General features: G+C 36.4%; 1 protein-coding gene across 10 annotated transcripts in view; it reads right to left on the bottom strand.

Moving 5' to 3' along the window:
* LOC109419233 (glutamate-gated chloride channel) overlaps nt 1-17,149 on the bottom strand; it is a 239,451-nt gene that overhangs the window by 41,523 nt on the left and 180,779 nt on the right. For 4 of the 10 annotated variants that reach the window (XM_062858837.1, XM_062858832.1, XM_062858838.1 and 1 more), the window contains exon 5: nt 12,620-12,690. The exons of 3 other annotated variants lie outside the window; for them this stretch is intronic. In XM_062858837.1, coding sequence (XP_062714821.1) covers nt 12,620-12,690 — 71 coding nt within the window. Of the gene's footprint in view, nt 1-12,619; nt 12,691-15,302; nt 15,371-17,149 lie in introns of all 10 variants that reach the window. 3 more of the 10 variants (XM_019693444.3, XM_062858839.1, XM_062858835.1) reach the window with 1 other exon arrangement.

Here is a 17,149-nt window from a genome sequence, read left to right as displayed (position 1 = left end):
CAGTGGACAATAGAGCTGTAAATTAGGTTAAGTGATTAAGAATAAAAAAAAAGGAAAAAATATGATTTTTCATATTAAAGATAAATACTTAATAAAAGTTTCAATGAAAAACTATGCATAATGTTTTTCATATAAATAAAAAAAGGAAAAAAAACCTGAACCTTGTTCAATGTGATTCGAGACGGTCTGAAATTTTACATACATATGTACATGAAATAGTAGTTTACGCAACAAGATGCAGAATGAAGATTTTTACAGCACGAGCCGTACATTTATCCAACGAGGCTTGCCGAGTTGGATAATTACGACGAGTGCTGTAAAAATCACGTTCTGCACCGAGTTGGGTACAACGTTTTTTGCAATTTCATAATTACCGCTTGAGGATGGTTTTTAACACCAAACTGCACACTGATGTTCAAAGCCATGTATAAGAAAGTCAGATCATAGCAAGTTATACTAAGCAGTTGTCACAATTTTTCAAAACAGCGCCCAGAAAGCATCAAGAAGTTGATCAAAACTAAAAACAGTGCTGTAATGGTTCATTACGCAACGCAAATCAGTGCTGTAATGAACCATTACGATGAGAAATTGCAAAAAATAATTTATCTTTTTTGATAAAATCCGAAAAACAGTAAAAAAAACTCGAATAACGTTTCCCAAGGTCCAAAATGTATAAGACTTCTCTTTTTATTTTTTTTAATCGCATTTGACCAGCCTGGGCTACCCGGAAAATTATGAGCCTGAAGGCAGCTTTCAATAGAAAAATATCTAATAAAAAATCTAATGGTAAGGTTTCTTATGAACGACCACAAGCTTCCTCCAAAATATCAGTTTATTCCAACAAATCGTATTTAAGATATATTTTTTTGAAGAAAAATAATAGTTTTTTTTTCATACGCTTTCATTCAGAAATTAGGTGAGAAAAAATGGCGCATGAACTAAATCTTATTCAAATTGGAAAATTTCTCAAAAATGTCATTTTCGTGTTTTGTTCTAGAATTGCTCAAGATTATCTTTCTCAAACAAAATTATATGCAAGAAATGAACTATTTGCTATGTCCATTCTAGTCAGGGTCTCTTTTGCTAATCTTTAGAGCATTAGAATCTCATTTTCCAACAAGAATATGTGCCTTCAAATTTACCACAACAAACGTACTTTGTTAAACATTCAAATCTACAAAAACAAACGGTCGCCATGTTAGCTTTACAACATGGCGACCCTTTGGCGTGTTTTTTTGTTTTCGAATTGATTTCATTGATTTTCATACATGACATTCATACATATTCTACAGGGTGCCCCAGGTTGCTTATCAGTAATCTAATCAATTATATTAAAGTGAAGAATGAATGTGCGCATTTCAGGAATCGTTTCCCTGGTAGCGAATGTGGTAGCAATTGTTGATCTTTGAAATTTTCGAGCTTGTGCCTGAGCATCTATAAAAACAAAATCATGTTTCTGAGAAAGCTATTTACTGAATACGTGTTTTTTCCTAAAAAAAGCTTCCTTCAAAAACTTTGAACATATTTTGAGATTATTTGAAAACAAAAAACTGCATTAATGGTATAGTTAGCCGCTCAAATAGTATGGTATAGTTTAAATCTACTATTATAAGGATTGCCTCCTTCTCCCGTATTACTAAAGCATTTGGGACTTTGGGTCTCTGTCTCTTAGATAATACTGACACAAATATTTTTCCTTCCGTAATTAAAAACATGCCTCGAAACATTTCCAAAACACTATGGCTGACTCTTAGAAAATGTATAAGAAATTCTGCAAGAACTAATCCAGAAGTTTTCAAGAATATATACAGCAGAAATTTTCTTTCGACATTAAACATTTGAAATTTTCTAAAATTGTTTTTTTTTTAAATTTTTTTCCAAATCTACTAGATCACGCATTGCACCAAATTCATTAGTATCTTATTTCCCAAACTAGAATCTGTTCCTTCAAATTCATTAACGGAAGAGTACTTCAATTTAATGTTCTTCATAGACAAACGGTCGCCATAGCCATAGCTAAATACAACATGGCGACCGTTCTGTATGATTTTTATTTTATTTCCGAATTGATTTCAGATTTCCTCTATGCACTTGTAGCACTTGTTGATCATAAAAAAGGATTTCTGAGAAAGCCATTTGTGAGTTATTCCTACCAAAACTAGCTCCAGAAACTTTTTATATATTTTGATATTATTTGAAAACGGCATTTTAATATCTCGTTTTTTGCCAAAGCATTTGGGACTTGTTTCTGTCTCTTGGAAAACATTGGTGCAAATGAACTTCCTTCCGTAACTAAAAAAATGCGAAAAAAATTCACAATACTTTGGCTGACGATTAGAAAATGTGTTTGAAATGCTACAAGTAACTCATCCCGAAGTTTTAACCTTCCGTAACTCGCGCGGTTGACTACCTGCGTCAGCACCACGCTAATGCTGAGTACAAAAAGCGAGATTTTTTCAACGTGTTGTACAAAATACAACAGCGCGATCGCTCGAGGGTTAAAGAAAATATATGGTAGAAGTTGACCAGGTCATAATTTTCAACTGGTCTTAAGACACCAATCATTTTGAAATTTCAAAAATCGTTCATATTTTTCAGAAAATTGCTGGAGGTTTTGCCAGAAGTTTCACAAAAATTTCGATAAGAAAAATATCAGATCACAATTAAAAGTTTGAATTTCACAAGGAACTTCTTTTTCAGAAATCTCGCCAGTGCTGTCATTCTTCTTCAAAGTGACGTAAGCGTCATTGAAAATTTTGGTACATTTTTGGTAAGTATTCATCAAACTCTTAGCAATGGAAATTTTCGACAATTATCATAGAAAACATCCAGGGATTTCATCAATATAGGACTTGTACTATTTATCTTACCAACATATATTTGCTAAAAATGGATCATTCGAATCAGAAAAAATGTTCAAACTAGTTGAAAATAGGATCTATTCAAAAAGCAAACGTGACTATAGTTGAAAATGCCTTAAAAATAGATACGTTACTGGCCCGAAAATAGAGTAGCCAAGTCACTAAAAAGAGACTTAGTTCCTCGTCTGATTGCTTGAGCTTCGGAGAAGCACTTTTTTTTTACTTGCTTGCAAACTGTTAGTAATTCCATCAAATGTGTCCATTAGAGAACTCCTCTTCTATTTCAGCGACAACGATAGTGACACTACGTGGGCGTTCGAATCCGATGACTTTTCTTTCTGCAAAATTGCATTCTGGATGCATCGCAATTGGATTAGCTGAACCATATTGGCCGGGGAAAAAGCTTCCAGAAATGGATTACATCGGACGGACGGATGACGGCTCATTAGGCAACCGCAACACGTGCGTGCATATGCATCGGGATTGGAGATTTGATTGAATCACGAATCTGTCAACGTATAGCTGTCACCGGCTATGAACGGTATCCCTTCAGTCCATGTTAGTGCTGCACTGCACGGACGCAACTCGTCACCGCAGTTGGATGACAGTAATCCAGTTACTGCCATGCGCCGGCAGAGTCCTGCGGTTGATTCAATTTACCTCCCTCCGGTTTCCCATTCGAATTGCGCGTTATATATTTAGCGGAAAAAAGTTTTCCAGCCCGCGCTCCCGGAGGACGAGTCGGTGCAAAATCAATTTGCGTGGTGAAGTGCACGAAGCAAAAATTTCGGGACAATTAAAAATCATAACGCTGGAGGGTGGGAGCGAGGTAGTCCGCCCCGAAACCATTCGGAAATTAGCTAATTAGAGGCAACCTTTAACCTCCGAGTGAGTGGGGGTTTCGGGTAGGTTCTGGAAAAAAAACCTTGCTTCGACAAGGAACGTAATGGTGCGTGCGTTGCGAGGACTGGCAATGCTAAACAGCATCCCTTGAGAAATGTTAGATGAAACCACCGAACGAAAAGCGAAAGAAATTGGATGTTAATTGGAAAAGTTTAGCCGTTTGTACCTTTAAGAGTGGGGAGAACACGTTTGCCGAAAGCAGCAGCGGTATAGTTTTAATTGTTGAGTTGAACAAGCACGTGATGGTCTCATTTATAATACATGGATTACCGAAACAGTTATTTATGAAACAAGTTGCAAAATGATGTTCTTTTTAGCACGAGTCGTACATTTATCCTACGAGGTTGGCCGCATCAATTCCTGAAGAAACCCCTGAAGATGTTCCTGAGGGAGGCCTTGGAGGAATTCCTTAAGGAATACAATGAGTAACGCTTGAAGGAATTGTAGGAGCTTCTAATAGAATTCTTGAAAAATTCCTAAAAAAAAAATCTTGAAAGGCTTCCCGCTATAACGGACCAGATGTTTGCAATCCGCCAGGTGTTGCAGAAATGCCGCGAATACAACGTGCCCACACATCACTTGTTCATCGATTTCAAATCGGCGTATGATACAATCGATCAAAAACAGCTATGGCAGATTATGCACGAACACGAATTCCCGGATAAACTGATACGATTGATCAAAGCGACGATGGATCGAGTGATGTTTGTAGTTCGAGCATCAGGGACACTCTCGAGTCCCTTCGAATATCGCAGAGGGTTACGGCAAGGTGATGGTCTCTCGTGATTGCTGTTTAACATTGCTTTAGAGGGTGTAATTAGGAAAGCGGGGATAAACACGAGTGGAACGATTTTCACGAAGTCCGTTCAGCAGCTTGGTTTCGCTGATGATATTGATATTATTGCTCGTAAATTTGAAACGATGGCGGAAACGTACATCCGACTAAAGAGTGAAGCCAGGCGAATCGGATCAGTCATTAATTTGTCGAAGACAAAGTACATGATGGCAAAGGGCTCCAGGGAGGAGTCAGCGCGCCCGCCACCCCGAGTTTATATCGACGGTGATGAAATCGAGGTTGTTGAAGAATTCGTGTACTTGGGCTCACTGGTGACCGCCGACAACGACAAGACAACAACAGAGAAATTCAGAGGCGCATTGTGGTAGGAAATCGTGCTTACTTTGGACTCCGCAGAACTCTACGATCGAATAAAGTTCGCCGTAACACGAAGTTAACTATCTACAAAACGCTGATTAGACCGGTAGTCCTCTATGGGCACGAAACATGGACCCTACGTGCAGAGGACCAACGCGCCCTTGGAGTTTTCGAACGGAAGGTGTTGCGTACCATCTACGGCGGAGTGCAGATGGAAGATGGGACTTGGAGAAGGTGAATGAAACACGAGCTGCATCAGCTGCTGAGAGAACCAATCATCGTCCATACTGCGAAAATCGGGAGGCTAACATTATCGAAGAGTCAACTTTTTCCAATTCTAATGGAATCCCGGCAGAAATCCCACCAACGAATCTTGGTATTATTCCTGAAACAATCTCAAATGCAGCTCCTTTAACAATTCTAAAAAAATCTAGGGAGAGATTTTTCAAAGATTCCCAAGAAAATTCCTGAATGGATCCCAGGAGAACTCCCTGAAAAAATCATTGAAGGCATCTTGGGCAGAATGCCAACAGTAGTATATGCCGGATTCACGGGGGAAATCCGTGAAACAATCGCGAAAGGAATTCCTGGATATTAAAAAAACTCAGGAGGAATACCGGGAAAAATTCCTAAAAAAAAAAACCGGGAAGAACCTATGCAGGAATTACGGGACAAATAGCAGAAAAATCGCTGAAGCGATTCAGGAGAATCTTCAGAAAGAATCCCTGAAGAAACCTTTAAATAAATCTCAGAAGGAATACCTGAAAAAATCTTGCAAGAAATTAAGAGAAACCTCGGGAGGTGTCCACGAAGGAATCCTGGGAGAAAAACCGGAAAGAATCCTGGAGGAAATAATCCACGAAAGAACACGGAAAGTATCCCAGGAGAATTCCCCAAAGAAATCCCTGATGGAATGCTTGGAAAATATCCCTGAAAGAATCAATGAAAAAGAATTCCTTGAGGAATCAAAAAAAAAAAAACGTGAAGGAATCCCAGAAGAAATTTTTATAGGAAGCTCGGGAAGGACTAATGGAGTAGTCCAGGCAGAAATTCTGAAAGCAATCCCAGTGAAAATCTTTGACAGAATTTCGAGAAAATGCTGGTAAAATCCCTGAAAGAATCCCGGAAGAAGTCAGAAAATATATCCTGGAGAAGTCTTTGACGAAATTCAGAAAATCTCGGGAGACATATCTAAAGAAGTCCCGAGAGAAATCAAAAGAGGAACCCCGGAATTCTGGAATAAATCCTTCAATGAGTCTTGGATGCCATGGTAATTGTACAGTTCAGGTCGTTGTCCAGTCCAGTGTCCCAAAGCACAAATTTTATAGTTATTTCGCATACAAGAAACCCGAAATGCAACTTGCGGTATTAGTTAATGTAACGAAAAACGACGACAGTTTTACCCTTAAAAAAGGCTGACAAACAAAGCCGAAACGTCGAGCAATACAAAACAAGTCGTTTTGAATATCGTCTAGACTGAGAAAAGCAGTTAAAATAATCAATAAAATTCCAGTCGAAATTCATGTCACGATCTTAAAGAATTTTTGTGACAAATTTTTTGGAGCAATTACAGAAAAAGTCCTGTGAGAAGTGTTTGAAAGAATCTTAGGATAAACTCCTGATGTAAATGTTAGAAGCTTCGAAGGATTTCCTGAAGAAATACTCGAATGAATGACCAAAGCAGCTCCTGAAGAAATTCTTAAAAGAATCTTTGGAGGAACATCTCAAAAATCGCAAAAATTTTTGAGTAAACCCATGGGGAAACTTCGGAATAAAACTTTGGAATAATTAGTAAACCAATTTAAGGATGAATTCCTTAGGCAGGAATTCGATAAATACTGAATGTAATCCTTGAAGGAATGTCGAAACAATCCTTGAACAAATATCATCAATCCAATGAAAGAAAGTCTTGAAATAACCCGATCAGAAGGACATAACAGGAATAAACAATATTATGACAACTGTTGTTAGAAATAACAGAAGTTGATATAATTTTGTTGATAGGATTTTTCTATGTGAATATCCATAGCAAAATTATATCAGCATTTGTTATTATTTCGGTAATGAAAAGTTAACAAAATCAGTTCTATTTATTAAAACAGATGTGTAACAACATTTGTTACATTTTGCATATTAATATAATAGCGTATTACATAATTTCGTTACACATTCATTTCGTTACACAATATTTGTTAGGTTTTTTGTATCAACAATATTTCAATATTTTTGTATTGTCACGAAAAAGTTTGATCATTTTTGCTATTTTGGCCACTCGAGTCGAGAGATTTATAACAAAACCTATAACAAATTTCTCATGACTCATGGCGGCGCAGCCTCAACAACGAATCAAGCAAGTCGACAGAAGTTTGACCTGGCCACAGGTCAAGGTGATGACTGGCAATCGCCCAGAATGGAAATCTTTCAATTCGGCCCTCTGCATCACCGTGGGTGCCTAGGACTGAAAGTAATGTAAGTATAACAAATTTGTTCTGAAATATATAACAGAACTTGTTATAATTTTGTTCCAATTTAACAAGCTTAATCTAACACAGTTTGATATAACCTTGTTATGACTTATATCTTAATCAGATATGTTTTCGTTTTAACTGGAGGGAGTTTTGTTAGAATTTATGTTATTTTAACTACTAACGGTACATGTTTTATAACAGCCATTGTTACAAAACCCATTGTAACAAAATAACAAAATCTGAAATAATTTTGTTTTTGCCATCTAGTCGGGAATCTACAAGATCAACTGAACGGATCGTTGGATCAATTTCTGTAAGAATATTTTAAATTTTTTCTGAGCAAATTGTTGAAGCAATTTCTGAACCAATAATTGTCGGCAATATTGGAGAAATTCCTAAAATATGGATAAACACCTGATAGAATTCGTATAAAAAAAAAATCGGAATGAAGAATGAGAATTCTCTGTGAAATTCGTAAAAAAAACTGTAGAAATTTCTGAAGGAAGCTTTGGAGGATCTCTTGAAGCAATCTTTGAAGGAATTTTGAAAGAGATTCTTGGAGGAATTCTTTTAGAATATATTGAGCAATGCCTAGATGAATTTTTTGAAAAGCTCTTGAAGGAATTCTTAGAGGACTTCCAAAAAGAATCTTTGTAGGAACTCTTTTAAAACCTATATGGGAAATTTTCTGGAAGAATTCCGGAACGAATCTTTAAAATAGTTAGTAAATGCATTCTAGGAGAAAATCCCGAAGTAGGAATTTGAGAAAATAGTATAACAATTGGAGAAATTACCGAAACAATCCTTGAAAGAATATCAACAATTCTTTCAAAGAATTTAAAAAACGGAACTAATAAGTGCAGAGGTTTTGGTAAGAATCCTTTGAAAAATTTCTGAGTAAAATTCTTGAAGAATTTGAGAAATCTCCTAAGTAATCTTTGGAGAAACACTATCAAAAATCCGTGTAAAAATTTCCGAAACAATACTAGATGGAATTTTGGAATTAGTCTATGATGTTATTCTCGATGATGTTTGTGCAGGAGTTCCTGACGAAACTCTCGAAGAAGGTACTTTGGAGGAATTCTTGAAGCAATCCTTCTAGGAATTTCTAAAAAGAACCTTGGAGGAATTTCTTAAGAAATACATTGAGTAATGCCTGAAGTGTTTTTTGGAGGAATTCTTGTGCGAGATTCTAAAGAAATTCTTGGAGAAATTCCTGAAGTATTCCATGGAGTAAGTCCTGAAGAAATCCTTGGATGAGTTCCTGAAAACAATGCTTGGGGAAGTTGCCAATCACTATAGGAGAAATCCCTGAAAGAATACATCAGTAAATTTCTGGGGCAGTTTCTGGAAGAGTTCCCGAAGATTTCCAGAGGGGAGTTGTTTAAGGAATCCTTAAGAGAATTCCCGTAGGATTACTTAGAAGAACTCCCCAAGGAACCTGGGGATAAATTCCCGATGGAATTATGTAAGAACTTCTGTAAAAACCCTTGTAAGAATCGTAGAATAAATCTTTGCAGGATTTTTCTGTGCACTTGGAGAAATTACTAAAAGCATCCTTGGAGGAATTTTTAAAATAATTCTTCGAGGGATTTTCAAAAAATACTTGGAGAAATTTCTGAAATAATCCTTGGAGTAATTTCTGTACAAATTTTTGGAAATTTTTTCAATGGAATACTTGGAGGAATTCCTAAAGGTAACATTCAAAAAGTTTTTGGAGGAATCTTGGACAAATACCTTGCCGGGGACAGCAAGTATTGTATATAACTCATTTTGGTATCATAATGGCCAATTTTTCCAAACTGGTTCAATATGCAACTGAAATGAGTTGCATAATGAAAAATAGTTGCATAATGTTCATAATGAAACTCATTTGAGTTGTATTATGAACATTATGCAACTCAAATGGGTTGAATTATGAAAAAATCGGCAGGCCTCGTTGGATAAATGAGTCGTACATTGCGGTCGTACTGAAAAAAATCAACTTTTTGCAACTCGTTACATAAATAACTATTCAAAAACTGCGCCAGATTATCATTTTATTAAGACACTTTATCGACTGCTTGCCTAAAAATTCGGCCACAAAGTCAAAAAAAAAAAGTTCGTGGTACTTCAACATAATTTTAATCGATCATGTTACCAGAATCAAGCTACTAATAACACAAGATATACCTGCTAATCTTCTCAAAAACCTTCTAGAATTTCAAGAAATTCAAGGATGTCATTCGAGGATTTCTCCTGAATTTCTTTAGAAGAAATATTTCAAAATTTTTGTTCCTTACATGCTTTATTGGTTTCAATCGTCAATTTTTTATACAGTCGACGATTTTTGTGACGAAGATGAAAAAATGTCAGACAATTTTTGAATCAAATTTCGTTCAATGTCAAAATTGGTATTTTCAACATGCGTAGACGCAGGACTCTTGTTTGGAATTAGAATCTTTTGTCCAATTGTAATTCACTGCCTCATTTAGTTAGTAGGTGCCAAAGTTGCACATACTTGTATTCTAGGATGTATTTTCATCACACGGTCGCCATGTGAAGTACTGTTATGGTGCATTAAGAATTGAACTTTCAGTTTACACGGTCGCCATGTGAAGTAGTTTCACTTACCAAGCACGATTTAATGTTACAAATTCTATGACTGAAACTGACTACAGGAACGTCTTCCAAGCAATTCCTATTCTCACCATGAACAGTTTAATTCTGAGTATAGGATTGTAGAAACATAACATCATGTTACGGTCGCCATGTCCCTGTTTTGGTTTCCAAGATTACGCTTATCCTATCCGCAGCAGAAGGATTGTTGTGTTTTTAAATAGCCAACTAGATTGGATACTGCAGTTTCATGATAAACTTGGTGCAATTTGTATCGTAGTGATCAACAGATTTGACGGATAGTCCTTAAAATAGCAAAGGATTAAAAATATATCAGTATCATTTTCAAAATTTCAAAACTGTGCTGATGGCTTTGAAATTCAATTATTGCACTAGTCTAGCAGTAATTACTTTCTCAGTTTGTGAATAAATGAATAAAAACTGTGTACTCGTACAAAACATTCCATGTAGTTTAGCGATATAGGGCACTTGCTGGCTTTGTTTAGTGTGCCCAACAGACCCTTTGATTTTGCTGGTAACGCTTTGTAATGAGAATCGCGTTACGAAACGTTTCACAGCCAAATCAAATGGGTCTGTTGGGCACACTAAACAAAGCCAGCAAGTGCCCTATAATCAGTCAAACGTGACAATAATATTTACGGGTTTTTAGATTTTCATAAATCATAAAAAAATATGAGAAAACCCTAATAATAAGAAGTTTAAATTCACGTAGGTAAATCAAAAATATTTATTGAATAAATTCATTTAATTGCTGTTAATATTTGGAACAACTTAATCGAAATTATGGACAAGCTCCAATGTGCTGTTTTAAGTGTTTTTTTCGGAATGTTATTGGAAAAACTTTCACAAAATCTTGAAACTCGAATACGTATGATGTCACGCAGTAGACTCGCGGTTAAAAAAAAACAGAATGGAATAGAATATCTTACAGAAAAGTTCGAAACAATAAAAAATCCATGAAACTTAAACGAAAAAACAACAGAACACTTGAAACTTTTATTTTACAAAAGATTGCTTCGGTAGCGGAAATGTTAGCGAAGTATGAAAACGAATAGATAGAATTACAAACGTAATGATGCAAGTTTGCAAATCGCCACCAGTTACACTGCATTAACATCTAGTAGATACAGTATAGACATACGGATCTAGAGAAGTGATTCCATCGAATTTCACTCCACGAGCGTGTTTTCTTTTTTAATACAGGAATTTTGTTTTTTTTTTAATTTAAATGTTTTTTCTTTCTCATTTTACATTTTAGTATGCCAAATCAAACCAGATAAGTATCACGTTCGAATGATAGAGGAATGAACACAATATAGCGTATAGCACTCAAATTACAAAATTACAAAATTACGATTACGGATTATATGATGATAGAGGAGACACAACCTTTCGGGTGATTATATATTGATATAGAACAATCAACCGGACATCGATGGTACAGTTGTTTTCATTTCCACAAAACGAATCGTACAATATTTTCCAGTGTTTTGTACACACTTTATGAGAAAACGATATACGTAGGCCACATTGTTTTTGGAAAAACAAAGAACAGAAAAAAAATGAAACGGAAACTGATGAACAATGGCACGGGGAAGAACAATGGAAAACAATAGTTCAGGTAGTAAAGTGGACAGATGGTGAGTTGCGGCGGGGAGGGAAATGTCAGAACAGAAAACAAACGGGATGAACGACGTAGTAGGCGCGAGCATGGATGGAGTTAGTATTGTTTTGGTCGTCGGTTAGATCATGTTATGTTTTTTTTTGTTTAATAGAGTGAAGGCAATGGAGCAAACCGTAGAAGTGTTTGCTTCGATTTGAAGTATTTGTTGGGAAAAGAGTTTTTAACTGATTAAAAAAGTGTAAACAAACGTTTCGATAGAAGAGGAATAAGAAGGTCACATTTGTAGTGTGTGTTTTTTTTTTCAGTGTAAAAGGGAAACTTAAAAAGGAGATGTTGTCAAGATTTTCAGAAACGTCAGGGTTGGGACTGTATAGTGACGGAGTGTGATTTTCGTATAGTACGAATGTTGTTGTTGTTTATTTCGATAATCGACGGCAGTAGTGGTACGAGTGATCAAAGCGTCTAGGGTTTGGTGGTATTGGTGAGCTCGCAGTAAGTCACGCACACGTGCAGTCTGCGGGCGTTTTTGCGGCGGTGGCCTACTGCGAGTGGAACACTGTCAGCTGTCGAACAATCATTCGTCGCTGTGGATTGCTTTGTTTACGTACGCGGTTTTGCATTTTGTTTGATTTAGGTTTTGTAGTGAAGCACACTCTTTCACACGTACGGACATAGTAGGCGGTGAGGTTAGATTAGAAAAGAAGAAGGAAATGACAGATTCGCGCGGAAATGGAATATGAAAAACGTGAACGACGACAGGAACGATGACAGTTGACGAAAAAGATGAAGGAGGGCAGTTTTAGAAGATCGGTCGTTATCGTTGCCTTCGTTTACTGTTGTTCAAAACTCGCTTGAAGGGCGTTTATAGCTTCTGAATTTTTGACACGTAGGAACGTTAGTGTTTTTTTTATTTATAAGGAAAAGTTCCTCGATGATTTGATTTGTTTTGGATTTGATCTGATTGTATTTGTAGCTTATCACACAGACTCACCATTTTGTAATCGTCGATTTTCGAGATCGATCTAAGGAACATGTTGACGAACACTTGTGTAGCCTTATCATCTAGTATTTTTCACAGTTTTGGTAAGTGTGTGGGCATCACATACACAACAGCAATTATGGAGGTAGGAGGTAATGTTCGATAATCATAAAATAACGTATACAAATAGAGAACGGATTAGATGTGTTGATTAATTGGAAAAGTACGGCTTGCATTCTGTATTCGTAAATTTGTATCGAAGAGAACTAGTGAAGAAATGGAACAAAAGCAATCTAAACAACAAAAACTCATACAAAATCAACTAAATCTAAGATAAAAATTCACTAAAACTCGTGATCATGACAGGGCAGTAATATTTCGGTTGCTTGGATTCGCTAATCGATCAGGTCGATGATGGTTGATGAATGAAATCGATGGTATAATGATGAGTACTAGTTGTCTGCATAGAATTTTGAAAAGGGCGTGACTTGGTTATAAAACTTTCGGATAATTGTGATATAGTTTGTGGTTTCTTTCGAGTGTTGGCAGTGGAATCACTGGCTCATAGTGGATTACAGAATAAACAGAGTTCAGTGTCTGTTGAAATGCAGTAATAGGCATCTGTTTACAATAGCTTGGTTACTGAGAAATAGTACAACAGTGTTTTCGAAATAACTCCTACAACGACTTCTACGCAAGGAGAGAGCAGGAGAGCATTTTTGAAAGAGTATATCAATTCCCATCTGAAATTGAGTCTTAAAAGTACTGACCAAAGAGATAGACGTCCATGAGGCAGAAAGCTGAAACAACTGAAACAATTACCAAAAATGGATCGTTCACATACACTTATGGAGAAATGTTGAACTATGAAAACAAAGAAATGGTAAGAAACACAAATGTAAACAATGAGATGGTAACCACTTCTCTACTTTAAACATTCAGTGAACCAAAAGAGTTTGCTTCCGAACCTAAAATCCAGATGGATCACGAATATAATGTGTGAGTGAATACAAACAAAGTTTTAATGACAGATCTACAGTATAAAATGAACAATGACAGCGCGCTTGATGGATCGCTAAACAGTTACTACCAATACGGAGACGAATTATATTCAATGCCATCGCATCAACCAACATACTTTTTAAAATAGCGACGCATTTACTTGTGGTGGTGTGTTGTAGTGTCATACTCTTTCACTCTCTCAACTAACTATTTCATTCACGTAGAAAGCAGCGCATACTATGATTGCCAAGTTTGCGATGGCATAAACGAATGAGAGTGGAAAACTGAAACAAAACATCTTGAGCGACCTAACCAGGTTGCTGCAATCGCAGCAGGTAAACACCTTCATTGTTCATCAGCGTACTCTCTTTCTTTTGCTATTGTTTTTGACGGTAAGTTGTCAAATCTACATCGTTTAGATTCTTTTGGCGTGTAATATTCCGTCAATATTACCATAACGCACGAGATTTCATTGAAGATTTACAAGGGCAGAGTTGCTTTCAGCCACGGAGCGGTATAGTTTAAGTGACACTTATTTATGGAAAGAGAAAAATCAAATTCTAACACATTAAATTATTGCAGAAGAAGAAGATAAATGTAACCCAAGACCAAGAGAGTTTAAAAGAAAAATATGCTAAATATTTCCAGAATCAAAATGCCATTACGACAAACACGGACACATGAGAGGGAAGAAAGACAGACACGTAAATGTTTAACTAATTTAGCTTAAAACGATGAAATTTAGCACTTGGGAATGAGATGATGACTGAAAGGAGCAATGGAGAGTAGTTGTCAGAAAAATACACAAAACCAAAACGCTACAGATTTAGTTGACTAAAAGAAATTTCTTCTCGTGACAACGAAAAAATATATGAAAGTAATTTCGAGAGCCTCCGAATGGCGAACAGCCAACGATTAGTTCACTGAATGTTGATGTAAACAATGGACTTGACGTGGTAGAGAAGTGATTTCAAAACTCCAAAATCAACAAAATAACAAACTTAGCATAAAATGTAGGGTTTCCATCGATGAAAAAAAAACTTAACCTACAAATGAGAGAAAATAGCTCAAGCAAATTTTGAGGTTTTATCACGGTTCTGATAGTGAAATCTTAGTTTTAAAACCTTTACAAAACCGCAATAAAGCCACAAACATCACCTAACCGTAAACTGAACGATCCAGAAGCGGTGCATTCGATTTGATTTTGTTTGCTGGTTGCTGGGACAACTGAAAGACAGTTCAGAAACTAATCGTTGACTGAATGTGAACTGCCAATTTGGAAATTCATATATTTTTACCGAGTGCAAAAAAACAACAGAAAAACAAATATACAAAAATTAGGTGTGGGACCAGGTGGTTTCTATCTTCGATGGAGGCAAAAAACAGATGAGAGATACCGTGAAGAGGAGTGTTCAACGAAGCGCTGTCAAACGGAAACTAAAGGTGAGTTTTTTCCATGTTTACAGAGGTTTCGTTTGTTTTAGTTTTAGGCAATGTGTGTGTGTAGGAGGATTCATCTCTAATGCTTGCGTCTCGCCTACTGCTTGCTCACTCTTTTCGGGGGGAAAGGTTTGGCTCAAACTCACTAAAACTGTTGTAATTTGTTTTGGCTCAGTGTGGGAAGTGAATTTGGTAGGTTTTTTTTTTTTGTTGTACGTTTTTATTTTTGATGTTGTAACTGTCTCAAACTTACCATAGTCACGTCATCGATTTTTGAGATACTTCTTACAAAAATGTTGACGCGAACAACGGCGGGGCCATCTAAAGTATTTGGTTTTGTTTGATTTTGATTTGCATTTATACAGTTCGGATTTGCATATGTGCAACATTTACAGGTGTTTGTACAAAATCGCGTATTTCAACAGACACAGATTCACGTGGTTGCAACCCGAGGCGTTAAGCGGGTTTGTGTGCGTGCAGTTTTTTTTTGGTTTTTATTGTTTTGGTCAGATTAAGGTTTTGGGGCGAGATCGATGAAAAAAAGAAAGAAGAAGATATTCGTTGAGTCAATTTGATTGATTTTGTTTAAAGATTTTTTTGAGTGTAGTTCTGTTGTACGGCGCTGCGAAAAGTTGTAAAAATAATGTAAACAGTAATCAAAAATTGATGGGAATGATAGACTTTGTTGGTCATGTTTCCGTCGAATTGTTTTTAGTCGGTGCTAGTAAACGTTAAACATGAAACAGTAGTCCTGTTCAACGACGTAGGTTGTTCTTGCTCGAAGTTGCTTTATCCTGCTCTTACGTCAACAAATGGGTAAGAACAGGAGGCTGCAACTTCGAGCAAGTTCAACCTACGTCGTTGAACAGGAATAATATTCTCCAAAACATAATAGTTAAGCCTAATTATCTGAATTATGCATAACATATATAAAATTCAGATCGTAGCCGTATTGGCCGTGGCCTGTTCGCATACCCAAAGTAGAATCATTATTACTAGAATTTATTTAATATTCCTTCAGAAGTTCCCACTGCGATTCTTCCAGGAATTTCTTATGAAATTCCTAAATGGTTAAATCTGGGAATCCTCCAGGAAGTTCCTTTATGTGATCATTCTGTGGTAACCTAATGTTTCTTCTGGGATTTTTCTAAGATTACATCGGGCTACAGAAACCTGTGATCCCTTCAGGAAATTCACCATGGATTTCTTCTGGGAGTTCTTAAAAACTACTTTCCGTTATTGATACAGAAATTCGTTTCGAGATTCCCTAAGGATTCTCCCAAGAATTCCATGGGAGATTCCTCCAGCATTTCTTCCTGACATTTTTTCAGAAATGCTTTCTGATTTTCATCTAGAAAATCCTTCTGGCAAGCCTTCAAGTAATTCATCCGGTATTATTTCAAGAACATTTTCCGGGATTCCTACAGGTGCTCTATCCAGTATTCTTGCGGAAACTTCTTCAAAAATTCTTTCCGGGATCCGTCCGGAAACTTTTCCAGAGATGTATTAGGAACTGATTTTGAGATTTCTTCAAGAACGTCTACCAGGATTCCTTCAAGAAATATTTTCTGCATTCATCATGTAGTTCCTTCTGGAATTCCAGAAGGATCATTTCTTCGGAAATAAATTCTGCAATTCCCCAATGGAAATCTTTAAGAAGTATATTACCGAATTCCTCAATCAGCAGTTAAAGGCATTCCGTCAGGAGTTTTTTAGAGTTCTTTATGAAGTTCCATAAGAAACGCCTCCTACAATTTCTTAAGGAATTCTTCCAACAGTTTTGCATGGAATTCTCCCCGAAGTTCCTTCAAGGTTGCTTCCAATTGTCCTTTCCGGGATTTAATTTTTCCAGAAAATAATTTTGGAAATCCCAGGAAAAAAATCTAAACACATTCGAAGAGAAACTATCAGAAAAATCTTTGAAGAAATTCCTGTGGGAACTCAGAAATCTCGAAAGAATGTCAAAAAAAATCCTGGAGGATTCCTGCAAGTCAAATTTCACAGAACAAATTTCGGAAAGTATTACTTGAAGTCTAAGAAAAATCTCAGATGCAATTCTTACAAGAGTTTCTGAAAAAATTCCAGAAGGAAACTTTTAAG

Source organism: Aedes albopictus, chromosome 3 (genome assembly GCF_035046485.1).
Source record: "Aedes albopictus strain Foshan chromosome 3, AalbF5, whole genome shotgun sequence".
In the NCBI taxonomy this organism is placed as follows: Eukaryota; Metazoa; Arthropoda; class Insecta; order Diptera; family Culicidae; genus Aedes; species Aedes albopictus.
This window is presented reverse-complemented; position numbering and strand designations above follow the sequence as displayed.